Source organism: Quercus lobata, unplaced genomic scaffold, assembly GCF_001633185.2.
Source record: "Quercus lobata isolate SW786 unplaced genomic scaffold, ValleyOak3.0 Primary Assembly Scq3eQI_2007, whole genome shotgun sequence".
In the NCBI taxonomy this organism is placed as follows: domain Eukaryota; kingdom Viridiplantae; phylum Streptophyta; class Magnoliopsida; order Fagales; family Fagaceae; genus Quercus; species Quercus lobata.
The window spans coordinates 45,188-62,202 of NW_022154768.1; the positions used below are offsets into that span (position 1 = coordinate 45,188).

At 32.7% G+C, this 17,015-nt stretch overlaps 1 protein-coding gene across 1 annotated transcript; it reads left to right on the plus strand.

Moving 5' to 3' along the window:
* The first annotated feature begins 1,109 nt into the window (after positions 1–1,109).
* Positions 1,110–12,957, plus strand: LOC115973301 (bidirectional sugar transporter SWEET17-like). Its single transcript, XM_031093555.1, has 6 exons — positions 1,110–1,345; positions 1,453–1,489; positions 1,628–1,838; positions 1,916–2,077; positions 4,546–4,665; positions 12,746–12,957. Exons 1-6 carry the CDS (start codon positions 1,312–1,314, stop codon positions 12,902–12,904), a joined length of 723 nt encoding a protein of 240 aa, XP_030949415.1. The 5' UTR covers positions 1,110–1,311; the 3' UTR covers positions 12,905–12,957.
* The last annotated feature ends 4,058 nt before the right edge of the window (positions 12,958–17,015 follow it).

Genomic DNA, 17,015 nt, shown 5'->3' on the forward strand with positions numbered 1-17,015 from the left:
ACATCCTTGATTAAGCCCGTTAGGATATGGACACTTATCCAATTTTAAACATGTGTCCATAATCTACCGTATTTAGCGGTAGTGGCCACTAAACAAAAGCGGGATCCAGTTATCACAAACAAAAAAAAAGTTGCTTTGCAAGTGGGAGACCATACACGTGTTCATCCAAAAAAGTAGGAAAGCATGTGATTCACGCCTCAACCATGTATGCGATGAAATTGAACATTTTATGTCCTATGTATGCTAAGCACAATAAACCGTTATGGGATGAATGCAAAAACGTTCATTTCTTACTCACGTCGAATGCTTGAATCTGAACTTCCTTTTTATTTGTCAGAGCAATCAAGTCAACTTATGTAAAAAATTTTAATTTTAGTATAAAAATTTACTTTTATTTTTTATTTTACATAACTACTTTTCAAAAATATTCACATCATATTATCTATTCTAAACTCTATTTTTTTTTAATGTTAAATTTTCTTAATTTTAATTTTAATTTTTTTTTCTTCGTACACAACAATTATTATCAACTTTCTTCTTTCATCTTTCATCTTTAAGATACATAAAGAAAGAATAAAAATTAAATACAAAGTGAATATTTTCAGTATAAATTTACATGGTTAAGTTAATGTAACTATGAATGAATTTTATATAATTTTTTTTGATACAAGATAGAATTCTACTCTAACCTAATCTAAGTGTATATGTGTTTAAAGCTCTTTCCTGGACACTTGAACCCCAACCCTTACCCCCCACACACCCCACAAGCACTTATACTTGTGGAGTGACTATCGCACCAAGGGTGTGTGGTGGTGAATGAATTTTATATAATTACACATACATAGATGTGGAAGGTTTTGGGGGTTAATTGGACAAAATGTGTAACTTTTTTTATTTTACAAAAAAAAAAAAAAATTGAGGTAAATGCTCTTAAAGGGGAAAAAAAGAAAGTTCAGCCATGGTTTTTTATCCCCAACTTCATGTTATAGCACGTGATTATATTTGAGAGTTACAAATTTGGGCAACAAAAAGAAATATCTCAATGACATGAAGTAGCTACCATAGAAATAAATAACAAAACAAAAAACAAAAAATCCTACTCATCATGTCGTAGCATTTCTTCGCATCCTTGTCCACTCAGCTAACTCTCAACCACTGAATTGAATTAATGCTTTTCAATTATAGAGAATTAGTAAAAGCAAACTTGGTTCCCCTCTCTCTTTTCAACTCTCACCTCTTCCCCTAATAGAAATCCATCCATTCTAAAAGTCTTCTCTTTTTTTCTTCAAATCAAAAGCTCCTTTGTTTGACATGGAAGTAGTAAGTTTTTCCATTGGTGTCATAGGTGAGGAACCATCTTGTTCTATTTCTGTATAATGTTATTAAGGTCTTTATTTTATTTTACATGCAATTAAAGATAAAACTCATGTGGGCTACTCCTTAATTTTGCAGGCAACGTCATCTCATTGCTAGTGTTTCTTTCTCCTGTGTAAGCTGATAAAACTTCTAAGCCATATTTGTATTCATTCTCTCTCTCTCTCTCTCTCTCTCTCTCTCTCTCTCTTTTACATTATGCATTAAGAGTGCTTACTGTAATTTAGAATTAACCTTTGAATCGTGAATTCAGCGGAACATTTTGGCGAATAATAAAGCGTCGCTCCACAGAGGAATTTGAGAGCCTTCCTTACATTTGCACGTTGTTAAACTCAGCCCTATGGACTTACTATGGAATTATAAAGCCTGGGGCATTACTAGTTGCCACTATTAATGGTTTTGGCGTACTTGTTGAGACTATCTTTGTTACTTTATTTCTTATATATGCTCCGGCAAAGTCAAGGGTACGTAATAATATATTTTTCGTTACTAGTAATATATGACCATAGTTGTGAATGTTATAAAATGTGCAAAATTTCAGGCTAAAACCGCCATTCTTTTTGGGATCTTGGATGTGGGCTTTTTAGCAGCAGCTGTTCTAGTTGCTCAGTTGGTATTGCAAAGAGAAACGCGTATTGATGCGATAGGGTTCTTGTGTGCAGGGCTAAACATTATAATGTATGGATCGCCTCTCGCTGCCATGGTAAGAATGGAAAGCTTGACCATCTATATCTGTTTTGGCTTCATAGGCAAATGTTTCATTTCATCAATCAATGTTTAGACCAAAAAACTGGATTTATTTGATGACTGATATAGGTCAACTAATTAAGCCTAATCGGAATTTTCCTGCTGAACATGATATATATTCTGTTTACTATATCTTTTTGTTTATTTTTACTGAGATGATTAATTAATTAGTGTTGATCAGATGAGTGGACTGAACAATTTAACACAAACGAACATCTTCTGCTAAGATTTTGAATATTTTTTCTTTTGATTTGCTCTTTTTTATTTCAATTAATGTGAAAATGGTCCATGTTCAGTAGGACACTTTGGTCGGAAGGGACATGGGTGGGATTGTCACACGCTGTGAAAGGTGACCCGCCATGATTAATTATTGGGTTTGAGTGTGAATGCAGGGCCTGATCAAGATTGTTTGAGGCTTAAGGCGAGAATTTTATTGAGGCATTTTTATATCTAAATATCACTTAAATAATATTTGTTTATTTTTATTTAATTTCAATTCCATTCTTAATTCTTAATTATTAATATGACTAATTTACCCCAAGTGAGCTAATGATAATTACTATATAGATGTTACAAATTGGCATATCACCAATAAAAGAAAAGTTATTCAAACATTCATTTTATTATATTATTTAAGTATCACCAACCATATTCCTGTTACATCAATTTGTAATTTTTTTTTTCCTAAAATTTGTATTAGCTTTAGCATTTTTCATACACTTAATGGTGACTGTGTTGTATTTTTATTATTATTATTATTTTTTATTTTTGTGGAGAAAATGCTAAATTTATATATTAATATATTAGTTAAGACAAACCTCTACACACACATATACACAAATTAATTTACTAAGAGAATTTATCATCTTCTAAATTTTAATAAGTATATAAAAGTTGTGTAACTTTACAAAAGTTACACCTTATATGGACCGTTGATTACTATTAAATCTAAGGGTAAAAAAACACTCATAGTAATGTCATTATTGCTTCCTAGAAATTAGTGATTTAGACATTAACTCTTAGAATATGCTAGAGATACAAACTATTTTATAAATTTTTTTACAAACAGTTGATATGATGAGTGATTATTGGTAAATAAAAAAAAAATGATATTAATAGTGTACCTAGATGAAAACCAATAAGAGGTTGGCCACATCAACATATTGTAAAATTGTTTGTAACTGTAGCATTGCTCTTAACTCTTATTATTTTCTTCCATACTCTTATTATCTTCTTCCTCCGTATTTCTTTTTGCACTATACTTTTAGGCCTCCACCATTCATAAAATACTCAAGGTTAAATTGTTAATACAAGCTATCTTTATTTTGTTTTAATAAACAAAATAAAGATAGCTTTCTCTAAAATAATTGTGAATTTAGCCATATTAATTCAATGAATAAATCAGTGCCCCTAATCGTATACATAGAAACCGTGAAAAAGGATTTTTAGCCAGTTGCTCTTTGGTTTTATTGTAACTTCTACTCTTGTGGTGGATATATATCTGGGCTTCAAATTAACTTTGACATCTTCATTCTTCACTTGGCAAAAAAATTAAACTAAACTGGAAATTTAAAGTATTTTTCAATTGAGAAATTTATCACCTTTCTTTATATTGCAAGCTCTCTCTTATATGATCACCAAGCATGATGAACATCATTGTCTTTGTCATTTTTTACCAACTTGATTCACGGAAGACTCTGTCAACTCACTTTCCCTTTCTTATTATTCTTCTATTTTTTCCATAAAATTTGTAACTGCCTATTCACTATCCAACAAAGCCTAAAGAACACAGTGACCAAGTACTACTCTAACTTCAAAAAGTGTGGTGCTTGTGTCCAGTAACTAGTTTCACTGGACACGTTGCAATGCGAACACGTATCTTGGACACGTGTCTAGTGAAATTGTTCACTGGACACAAGTCATTCCCCTTCAAAAACAGCTAACATGGTAGTATTGTGAGTGTACAGTACTTGAATGATTTTATGGGCAAGACTTGACATGTGTACTAACAAGATCGCATGGGCGTGCTGTGTCCTTGTGTTCATTATACTATATGCATTGAAATACTAGACACGATTGAAACCCTAATTTTATTTGTATCCTATTAGATAGCTACCTAGCTATATCTAGGATCTTCTTTGACCATAAACAATTTCACACTCATTTTTATAATTATTTGATGTTGTTAATTGTGAGTGGTGAAAAAAAAGTATAGATTCATGTAAAAGTGATAAATAATCAATTATAGTCGATCCCATAAGATAACTGTGAAAATAAATATGAAATTGATTGGCGTCTTACAAATAACTCATGTGCCTCAGCTAGCTCTACCCAAGCTTTTGCGCACCTGAATAGATTGTGAACAAATTCTTTGTTGGACATGCAATAGAGATTAATTATGTATTGTTATTGTGATTTGTTCAGAGGACAGTAGTGACAACCAAGAGCGTGGAGTACATGCCATTCTTTCTCTCATTTTTCCTTTTCTTGAACGGTGGGACATGGACTATTTATGCTTTGCTCGTACGTGATTATTTCCTTTTGGTAAGTTCTTCCCTCTATTATATATGTCCACCACCATACCTTAGTCACTACTCACTATCACCATAAGGTGAATCACAGTCCTCATTAATTAAGTACTGACATGCAAATACCCGTTTGGGGGAGATCAGTGGTACTAGAGCTAGGAGACTAGGATTTCTTGTTTGGGGTTAAATTGTGGTATTAATATGTTAATCAAGACCACTGGCGGCTCCATGTTAGAGTCAGGGTGGTCACAGGACCACCCTGGCTTGGAAAAAAGAATTATTATTATATATAATTTATTTTTTTGATTTTTTTACCTTAAAAAAAAGATGTGATCACCCTAAATTTTTTTTAGGTCCAATATAATTAAACTTTAGATAAAGTTTAGCAACAAACTTGATTATAGATTAAGGCTACAACTCCACTCAATATTTTTTTATTGGATAAGAATTTTAACAATTCCACAATTAGATTACATTTTTTTTTCTTATAACCTCCATATTTGCAAAACTTCAAGAAGATTAAAGATAAATAACTTATTTTATCAATCAAATGTTTAATTTTCGAGTTTTGTAGTTTAAAATTATACGCAAAAAATAAGTTTATGGATCAAATAATAAATAATATCTGATTGACATGAAACCTAACATGTGTTTTAAGAACATAAAAAAAATACAATTTAATGATTAGATTTTCAAAATATGTAGTCATGTTAATTTGTTTAGTGAAAGCTGTAGTCTTAGGCTACAATAAGTTTGTAGTAAAATTTTAGTCCTTTTAACAATATATTGAGCCTTTAAAAACAAAAAGAAAAATCCAAAAAAATATATTTTTTTTATTAAATATTGTATAATTTAAGTTTCTTAATGACCACCTTAGAAAAAATTTCTAGAATTGCCACTGCTCAAGACATACTCCCAGGCACATACATATAATACTTGCTATTTTTATATTAGGAGTAAGTCATAATTTATTATCTCTATATATTATATATAAAATTATTAACTTTGATATACTTGATAATTTTTTAGGAAAGGAGCATACAACGGTTGTCAAGTTTAATATTAGTCCTCTACAAAAACATCAACAAAAAGAGATTGGTATCTCATATAAAAGCTATACTTGATGATGATCTTTTACGAAAAATAAAACTCATATTTTACATTTTACCTTCGTCATCGTGAAGTTATTAAAATTTTCAACTGAAGTGAATGAAAAACTTTAATGGAACCCTTGAAGTTCTTGAAAACATGAATGATCCAAAACTTTTTAACAAATAGAAGAACATATTTAACAATATAATTTGAAATTGAGAAAACAAAAATTATCTTCTCTCTATAACTATTAGACTAATTGACAATATATATATACATATTGTGGGGCCCAAATGATTTAGGGGCCAGACCCATCTACCCGGGGAGAATCCGAAGGCCCAAGCCGAGGAGGGCTACGGCCCAAGCTCGACAAAATAGCCTATGGATACCGCCGAGGACAGCTCAGTCCTCGGCAGACCCAAAGTCCTCCCTGAAAGAAGGGTAAAAATGGTATAGGACTGAAACTAGGAAGAAAGATCTAAAATATCCAGGGAAAGCTGCCCTTACTGCCATTCAATGCTCTGAACCTGACAGAGCCGCATTCTTTGGCTTTTACAACCACCCCCAACGACTTTGAATATGGGCTGATGGGACAAGTATCAATCTTGGAAAAGTTGACCCTATACGTGGACGAAGGACAATGAACGCAGGCAAATATAAAAGGAAAAAAACAAGTAACCTAATGAGAGGTTGGGAAAAATGGCCAAAAACGAGAGCCTCCCAGCCCACCTCCAGGAGAAGGACTCTAGGGGTGACGATCGTTTAACCTTGTATGAACGCCATGAAAAACCCATCACCTATCGATCAAGGCCTAGCCTTTCAAACCCACGCTCTACAAATGATATTGTTAGGGCCGTTTTACGTGCGAACCCGACACCGTTACGGTCCGCCACGAATCGTGACCCTACACATATATATGTAATAAAGTGCACCACTAAACTAACTCAGATATTGAGAGGGGGTGGAATTCTTATTTTTGTGGGCTAAATCTTCAAATTTTTTAATAATTATATATATTATAAAAAAAAATTTCCAAAAGTGTTTTTTTTAATGCAATGATAATTTTTCCTATGAGGTTCTTAATTATTTTGGTCGGGAATATACTTTAAAAACTCTACCTAACCCTATCTGCCAGCTATACATACATATATACATATATATATATATATATATAGTTTCTCAAAAAAAAAAAACTATACATATATATGAAATAGACTGTTGGCGATTGTGATTAGGGGTTTTCACCAAACCGTAAAAATCGCACAAACCATACTAAAACCGCCCACAAAATGACATAATTACACAGTACCACAAGTAACAATGCGCACCGCACATCATGGTGCAGTGCAGTTTGTGGTTTTATAATAAGAAAATCGCACAAACCGCACCACACCCTTTCTATATATTAATATATTTATTTTTTTAATATTAGATATATTATTAGTAGTTTAATAACCTTAGTTTTCAAAAAAACAAAAATAGTATAATAATCCTAGCAAGTGTTGATTAGGAAAGCCAGGCCAAAATAAAGAAAAACTAGCTCTATAGTTTAAAACTTGGCCCAAAATAAAGGGAAAAATTAGTTTTAGGCTAAGCAGGATAAACCCAAAATTTGAAAATTATACCTGCTATAAATCGCATCTTATACACCACATCACACATGTTATTGCAAAAATGAGGTGAGGTGCGGTGCAATTATGGTTTTGGCTAAACTCTAAACCGCATTGCACCATACCGCACCGCACATGTGATCACAAAAATGAGGCGCAGTACGATTATAGTTTTGGCTAAACTAAACCGCAAAGTGCAGTACTAAAAATTGCCCAAAATTGCACCATACCACACTGCGAACACCCCTAATTGTGATCGTGGACCTATATCTTCACTTTAAATATCTTTGGATGGTCCAACAAACATTTTTTTTAATTAAAAAAAAGAAAAAGAAATTGGGAAGTTATCTTTTTTTTTTTGTGCTAATAATTGGGAAATTATCTTCGTTATTAAATTTAAAACTCAAATAAAAAAAAGTTACATCATGAGCAATAAAAGCTTTCATTTTAATAAGAGAAGTGTTACATTCACAATATGTTCACAACAAATCATAGGTGGTTAGTTGTTATTGGCTCAAATTTGAACTTACCATTGAGATTACTTTTTTGCTCTAACAATAACAACCAGTAACAACTTAAGATTTGTTGTGAAAATATTGTGAACATACCATTTCTCTTTTAAGAAAGGGGTTTGAGCATAGATTTAATTTCCATACTTTTTTTTAAAGGTTATATATATATATATATATAGAGAGAGAGAGAGAGAGAGAGAGAGAGAGAGAGAGAGAGAGAGAGATAAATGGGAAGAGGGATTTGAACCTTAGAAATCTTTATTGAAAATATTAAGAGTGCCAACTGATTGAGATACAAATGAAAGTTAGAATAAGCAATTAATATAACATAATTCGTGATGCAATGATTCAGTGACAACTTATATAAAACCACGTGGGTGACATGTGTCATCTATTTGGTGTATCAAATTGTCTTTAATTTTTTATTATTATCTAATAAAAGTTATTTATGGAGATTTGTTGTAGTTGTTAGTTGTTACAACCTAATAATGTTTATTAGGTAATGTAAAGACTACCAAAAAGTTGTCTTTGTGTTAAAAATTGTATAGTTATTATTGTAAGCTTGTTTACTCTATTCCACTATAATCACCAATTTATATCAATGAGAAATCATACAAAACAGAAGAGAGTGTTTTGATTCAAAATATTATTTGCAAGTGTATCGTGCTTTGAGATTGAATAATTCCTTCTAAGAACCAAGCATGTAACTTGGTTGCATTGAGTGACATCTTTGATTAGTAGCATTGAGTGGTATTCCAGCCTTCCAAGGCTATCCTCTTTATCCTTGGTTAGATTGAATAAACCCAATAAGCCACAACATTTACCAATTGGGAGTCTTGGGACCATATATTTAACCTTTTGGATTATAAAGATCATTGTTAGACCTATTAAGGCCTAAGCTTGGCTCAAACCTACAGTAAGCTAAAACTGGTAGAGCAAGTCGTTTGATCACTTCACTTGTTAGGCAAGTAATCTAGTCTTATTATAGTTAGAACATAGTTGGTCTACTGTTTCTCTCCCACAAATACTTTACGTTGTACAATTTATGAAAAAACTTACATTTTAACATTGTAATCGCAAGTAGTTAAACATCAACATGTATCCTAATTTAATGGAATTGAAATATTTTACTTTTACCTTTTAAAACTTTTTGTTCAATATTTTATTGTGAGAAATTGATTTGTTTTTTATGTGGGTGTGTGTGAGGTTGTATTTTGGAGTAAAATTTGATGAGTAATTTTAAATTTCTCAATTTACATTTATGTCCTTAGATGAGTTGTGTACTTTCTTCTTACTCACAGTCACAAGAAGGTTCCCAAAAATGTTGGCCAATAAAAATCTAACCCAATAATTGTTTTCACTAAAAAAACAAAAAAGTTGTGAGTTTGTCGAATTATCATTGATGACCAGTTTCCCTAATGAATTTAATCTTTGTAAGTCTGTCTAACATATACTCCTAGATTCTCAACATTTGTCAACCAATATCCCACACAGCTACATGCCGAAACATCTCTCTCTCCCCACCAAAATCAAAATTTGAAATTAGATTTCAGCCTTTTCTTTTCCCCAAGCGTCACATCTTTTAAAAGATTAATATATTTTTGTTAAATTTTGAATTCCAACCATCATATCTGATTATCTATATGAAATTAATTTTGATTTGATTAGTATTAACTTATTGAGTTATGTGTTGATTTGACTTTATTGTTAAGTGAAGTTGGAATAATGCATTTAATAAATTAGACCCTATTGGTTTTTTTTTAGAGCAATTAGACCCTATTGTTTTACACTTCAAAATTTATTTTATTTTATTATTGTCATATTATAATTTTATATTGTATATAATGCTTTTTTGTTGAAAATTTATTTGATAGTACTTTTTATTTGTAAAAATATATTTTTAGGGTCCGTTTGAATAGAATTTATTTTGCTGAAATTGAAAACTGAAAATACTGTAACAAAATAATTTTTAAATGTGTGAATAGTACCGTGTGACTCATTTTTAATGAAAAAGTTGTTGAAAAGTGAAATTTGTGGGTCTGTGAACAGTGCACGAGTGTATTGTTCACCGTGGAAAAGTCAACAAATGCGGGCTAAAAAAAAAAACAGGGAAAGCGCGGAAGAAGCAAAACGTGGATGTGATAAGTTGGATCCAATCACATAATTAGAAATGTTAGAGAGAGAGAGAGAGAGAGAGAGAGGGAGAGAGAGATCTTTTGATAAATTTTTTACTAGCAATATAAAACATATAATAAAAATTTAGATGAAAATCTTATAAATGAATAAGAAATTCATCAAAAAAAAAGTTGATAGATAATGAAATAATACAATGAAAAGAAAAAAAAAATAATGATGTTTAAGCATTTAATATAGTTTTTTTTTTCAAAATATAAAATATACAAAATATTTTTCAAAAATGCATGTATTGCTTATAGAATTTTATTAATAATTCTTGTTATAGTTGTTTGTGCATAAATAATTTTTTTAATATAAAAATTGATAAAATATTAGTATGTCACAAAAAGATAAAGTGGATTAAACATATTATTAAATGAAAAATAAATTATAGGAAACTTTGAGTTCAAAGTCGTAATAGTAATTTTGTATCTTAAAAGGGGGAGAAAGGATTAAAAAATTATGATATGGAGAGTTTTATATATGTATATATATATATATTGGGATCTCAACTATTTTGAGCAAGCCTACGACACAAGTTCAAAAGTAAAGATGTAATTGTTTCAACTATGGCCTCCTTTTCTAAGATGGAATTAAAGTTATGCGTCTCATTTCTATCTCATTCTATAATATATATTGTTTTTTTTTTTTTTGGTGAAAGACGATTCACTAAAACAAACTAAAAGGGAACAACAGGTTCAGGACAAAGCCTGCTAACATACACCCCATTGAGATCATCCTCAAAAACATCCAACAAGTCCACAGGCGGACTATGAAAAGAAGAAAAAACACTATCTAGACTAAAACACATTCTACCAAGGCTATCCGCACATCTATTCGCCTGACGGAAACAATGCTTCACATGAATCTGAGAAAACCGGCCAATCAACAGCCTACAATCATCCAAAATAGGAGAAATAATGCTGTTTTCAAGATCTGGCTTGTTCAAAATATCACAATAGCTTTGGCATCAATCTCAATCTCAAGAGAAGAAATATTCAGGTTGCAACACAAGATAAGACCCTCCCTAAGCCCCCATAATTCAGCAGCAAAACTACTAGTGATGCCGATACACTTGCTAAAACCAACAATCCATTGCCCTTCATCATTTCTTATCACACCCCCACATCCTGCCAACCCGGAAGTCCCATTGATCGACCCATCAGTATTTAGCTTCACCCATCCTTGAGGTGGCCTCTCCCAACGAATTTCCTTCAGCACTTTGCGAGTTTGCAGCCTTGGGGAAGCAACACAGTGAAAATACTCTAAAGCTTGCTTCACAATATCCAAAGCAAGATTCGGGTTTCTGTTCTTATTGTTGAAAACCAAATTGTTCCTGCTCTTCCAAATATTCCACAAGGCTATCGGAAAAACAATTTTCCAAGGGGGTTGAGAAGCACAAAGATTGCTCATCATCCTACCATTCCAAGACAGCCAACTCTGAAGATCACTCCTCCAAAATTCGTGATTCAAAGAGGATATTCCAAGCTGATTCCACACACACTTCAGCTGGTTGCAGTCCCTTAAAGCATGCAGAATGGTTTCAGATCCTTCCTGACAAATTGGACAAACAATATCTTGAGTTATACCTCTTCTCTCCAAGCAAACTTTGACTCCAATACTATTATGAGCACATCTCCAAAGGAAGGTTTTAATTTTTGGGAGAGTTTCCGCATTCCAAATCCAACTTGCCGGGAAAGTAGTAGTTGTATCAAAACCCATTGCAAACCTATAAGCACTTCTTAAATCAAAGGTGCCTTTAGGAGTCCCAGCCCAAACCAACTTATCAGTTCCCCTATTTAGGATTGTCACCGGAGTAGCTTGAATCATCCTTTTAATTTCAAGAGGAATCTCAAAAGGGATTTTCCCCCAATCCCAACCCGTGTCTAGCATAAAATCCTTAATTTTAAGGAGGCTAGCTTCTTGGGTAATGGGACCATGAATAAGCTCTCTAAAAGAACCCCCATTAGTCCAATTACTATGCCACACATTTAAAGCACTATCCTTCCCCACCAGCCACCTACTCCCTTTGTTAAAAGTATCTCTACCTCTCTTCATAGCCGACCAAATGGAAGAGCAAGGGAGCCTATTAGCACTAGCAGCAGCCCTCCTCCTATGATTACAATATTTCATTTCCAACACCTTAACCCAAGGAGCCTCAGATTCAGTTTGGAACCTCCAATTCAGCTTAGCCAAAAGAGCAATATTCCTACCCTTAGCTGAATGCAACCCAAGACCCCCTTCCTCCTTTGACTTCGTCACCTTATCCCAACCAACCCAATGAACTTTCTTGGCTGTATCTGAAGATTCCCAAAGGAAATTCCGATTAACTCTATCTACTCCATCCAAAATTCTACCCGGAAGATAAGTACATTGCATGACATATGACGGAATGGCCGCCGAGGAAGCTTGAATAAGAACTGACCGTCCCGCCAAAGATAACATATATATTGCTCTGAAGCCCTCTTTTCAGAATAATATATATTGTTAGTGTACATACTAGCACACAAAAATTAATTGTATACGCACTTTGTTGGGTTTCGACTGAAAGCTCAATGGTATTGGCACTATTTCTATTTTAGTGTTACATGTTTATGTTTCGAATCTCATCTCTTCCCTCTCTCACTGTTTACCACTTGAAAAGGGTACCGAAAAAAAAAAAATGTTACTCCAATTATTCACAGTAGCGTTTGATTTTGTGGTATAGGTACCAAACGGGTCAGGGTTTCTGCTTGGAACAGCGCAACTAGTGCTTTATGCGATTTACAGAAAGCCCAGGCGATCCGAAAATGATTCAGAGAGATTGCAAGAAGAATGGCAACATGAGTGCCTCGTCTCGTCCTCAAGTCATGATCAATCACATTGAAAGAATGCAGAGCAGAGACTGTTATGAGAGTTTTGTGGTGTACTTTCTCGGCTTCATACAAATAAAATTGGTGGCACTTTGCTAGAGCTCTGTGGTACTCTACATGTCAGAAGTTCAAGAGTTATCAATTTAGAATCGTGTGAAGAGGCTTGTCTTACTTTCCGATCCCTTATTCTAGATTAGCCCATTGGATTTACTCAATATATCGTACTTATAGTTTACTCATATTACTTGTATTGCACACATATTTAGCCTATATAAAACTTTCTATTATATATTATTATTTATACATCAATATATAGACTATTCAATCTTTCTCTCTCACTTTATATTGTTAACACTTATTTTGTGTCTTTATATATTTTTTTGCAAAACTATACTGTTTATTTATTTATTTTTTTTTTTTTGAGAGTGTGCAAAACTATATTATCGATTCTTATAATTTACTTTGTGAGGCTATTGGTCCCTCTAGTTAGTTTTTTAGTTAATTGTCATTAGCATTATTATCTACTATGTGACTAATAGAAAAATAATGTGACATTTTTTTTTTCTTTAGTGTAAGCCTGTATGGCTATAGTCACGTTGATGAATTTGCGAGGCTAGCATGTGAATCATCATTATTATTATTTTTTTTGGGTTAAAAAAAATCCACATGTTTTCCTGTGACTTCCCTTTACGCTTTTATCTTCCTCCTCTCCCAGCTGGTGGTGCTGTCACTGTTGCTACCGTTGCTGCTATTTCGGCCACTCCCACTACCATTAGCCACTGGCGATTCAAACTGTTGTCATTGCCACTACATCAGCAGCACAAAACATCTCTATGTCCTTCGCCAATCACCAAGGATCTCCACAGCTAATCTTGAAGGATCTTTATGTATCTTTGTTCTTAAGATTTGTTTCCAATGGATCTATAAATAAAATAAAGAGGTTTAAGTATTATATTTAGATCTGTTTTCTTTTGCAAAATGTTAAAGATTATTATTTTTTCCCCGGCCCAACCAATCTTTGTGGGGATCAACGGTTACCTTTTAACAAGAAAGATTGTAGTCATTGAATCCTTTTGTTGGGTTTCTTGCACCCAATCAATAAATATTTGTGTCCAATGAATTGTCAAAGATGGATATACTGACTTTGCCAGCAGATTTGTGTTGCCTTTGATGTGATTTGGTGACTGGATTGGACGTTTGGAAGACAGCTGAGCAGAGAAAGAGGGAGGGGCTGAAGCCAATCTTTTTTTTTTTTTTTTTTCATTTTTTAAATATATAAATATTAATGAAAAGTTACGTAGCAAAATTAAATAACTGACATTTCATTACATACCCATCAGTTTTTGTCATCACATCCATGTAGACAATAATCTTAATAGAGTTAACAAAAAGACTAATAATGTTTATTTTTTAAACTTAAAGGACTAATAGTACTTACTTGAAATTTAAAGGACTAATTGCACTTATAAGATAAATTTTAAGGACTAATGGTGTAGTTTTGCCATATTTTTTCATACCAAAACTTTGAAGATGAAAAAAAGAAAGATTAGATTATCAGAAGAATCTGCTTATCAAAGTGAATTGGCTTGCCTTTCATAGAATCAGTTTGTTTTGCAAATCCACTTTTGATGACTTGTATTTCATAGATCCAAGCTGAGTTGATTCTGAGGTAATCATAACAATTTTCACTTGATTTGAGTAAAATTTGGTTAAATAATAAATGTTCCTATCTCAATATTTATTCTTGGAATAAAAGAGTGAAATTGGCTTAGAATTATGAAATAGTATTGCATTGAGTTTCTCCTCATACCAACATAACAATTCAATGAAGAGAACAAGGTAAGGCAAATGTGTGACCTCGCTCATCACTCACCACGAGAAATTTCTCCACAAACATTTTCCAATGAAAAACTGGTCCAGTGGCAGTTGGGCTGACCTAAGCCCAACTCTAACATTAGTGGGTCTTGGAATGAAATCTTGAGAAAGGTGCTCGGCCTAAAATGAAAACTCCAATAGTCTTACCCAACCTGAGTTGGGCTTTTAATTATACTTTATGGAACCTTATGCAATCTTCCAATGTGTGTGTGTTTGTCGAATTTATTTAGTAAAAAGTGAGTTTAACAAATAAGTTGTTTTTCTTTAAATAAATAAAATTTGTTTATATAACTTGAAAATTTTTGGTTGACATAAGTTTGTAAGGGAAGTATAATCATTTGTTATACAAATATATATTTGTTTGCTTAGAACAGGTGGATCAGGATTTGAGTTCGAGTTTTTCTAATAGAAGTAATACCACTGAACGATAAGGTTATTGGTCAAATAAAATTTTCCTCGTCAAATAAAATTTTTCTTTATCTTTATGTACACATACATTTTCATTCAAATAGAGAGACTTTAGTTTTTTTCAAAAAAAGAAAAAGAAAAAGAAAATGAACCCAAAGAAATTAAGTTAGAAACCTGTGGACTAATTTGAATTACACAAATTCGTTGTCGTTCATAAACCATATCAATAATAGTTATCTTTACCCTTTGTGGTAAGCCCTTCAATGGAGGTACTTTTTCTTCTATAAATCTTGACAGTTGTCACAACTTACAAGTCCTGCTCTTTTGGAGTAAAGCATATTCGATATCTGTTAATGGAAGGATATGTGACCAGTTCTGACCCAATTCCAATAAAGAATTCCTAGCCTGCGCTTTCTTTTCTAGAATCTCATACCATTGGATCAGATAAATTACCATTGGAACTCGTTGTAATTGTTTATATGGCTCAGATCAACCTAATAAGCACCTGGGATTCAACACATATTACTTAACCAATTAAACCGATCACATATAAATGTTAATTAAAAAAAAAAGTGCAATGGTTATTTACATTTGTCCAAGGAACTCATGCTGCTAGATTAGATAAAAATGCAATTAGACCCTAATACGGCTTACTACCAATTTTAGTCGATCATTCAAATTTAAGTCATGGAAGTTGCTTAATCAATTTAAGCGCAACATTCATCATGGATAAACAAGCATAAGATAAACAACATTGAACAACACACACACAAAGACAAGTATTTGTCCACGGAGTGAAAACCCAATGGCTAAAAACATCTTGAAGCAAAGCAAAATCAATAAGTCCTCTATTGAATATTGTTGCAATTCATACGTTACTCATGTGACTTCTCGTACACCACATGGTCAAATTAAGTATAGGAAATTTGAGAGGTATGAACTGGAAGGCTTGGTAAAGGTTTTTCTTGGTTTTGTGTAGTTGTCTTCCTTCTTCGTAAATTAGGGTTGAGTTTTCGTATGTATATAAAAGTGTAAGGTTTGAGGCATGGTTGGCTTAAAAAAAAAAAAAAAAATGCTATGAATGCCCAGGTCTGTGCTTTCCTTAAAGGGTTCGCTTGACTGTAGTCTCACAAATGATTGGTGAACCTTTTTGTCCAATTTTAATTTTCAAATTTGTCAAACAACCGAATATCTTACGAACTTAGCAGACCATTCTAGGTCAAAATTGACTTCTACCCTTTTCGGGCAAAATAAATAGCATTCTACCTCATTTTTCAAACTAATTAAGGAAACGTTCCTCTTTTTAATGTTTTTGCTCAAACTGAAAACTTCATTACTGCACATTTTTTCCAGTCTTTAAATAACCTCAATTATACCGCACAAAGTCACAAATACAATTGAAAGTAGTTCAACAATTACAAACAAACTTAGTCATCAAATTAGCCAACATTAAAAATCTAAAACAATAATTGTAGTGGGATAAGACCGAATTGTTTTCTTCCTTAACGTGCGTTTGGTTTACTATAAATCCACTTAGAAAGTGAAGATTGAAAAAAGCTAAACATAAATCAATAAACTAAAGAGCTAAAAACCAAAAGCTAATCCTAACATGCACATGTGATCTCACCTTCTCCTTCAACACCATTGATTCTCGAGGCTTTTCCACACTATCATTTCTTTGTTTCCTTTCTTCTCCTACACTCGATCTCTCCTTTTTGGGTCAAACTCTCAACATCAATCTCAGTATCACATTTAACACAGGGTCCAAGACCAAATCGATTGGTTTCTTGCTTCTGCATACAGCAACCAACTCACAAAACCCTACACCCCCAAGGAAGGAAA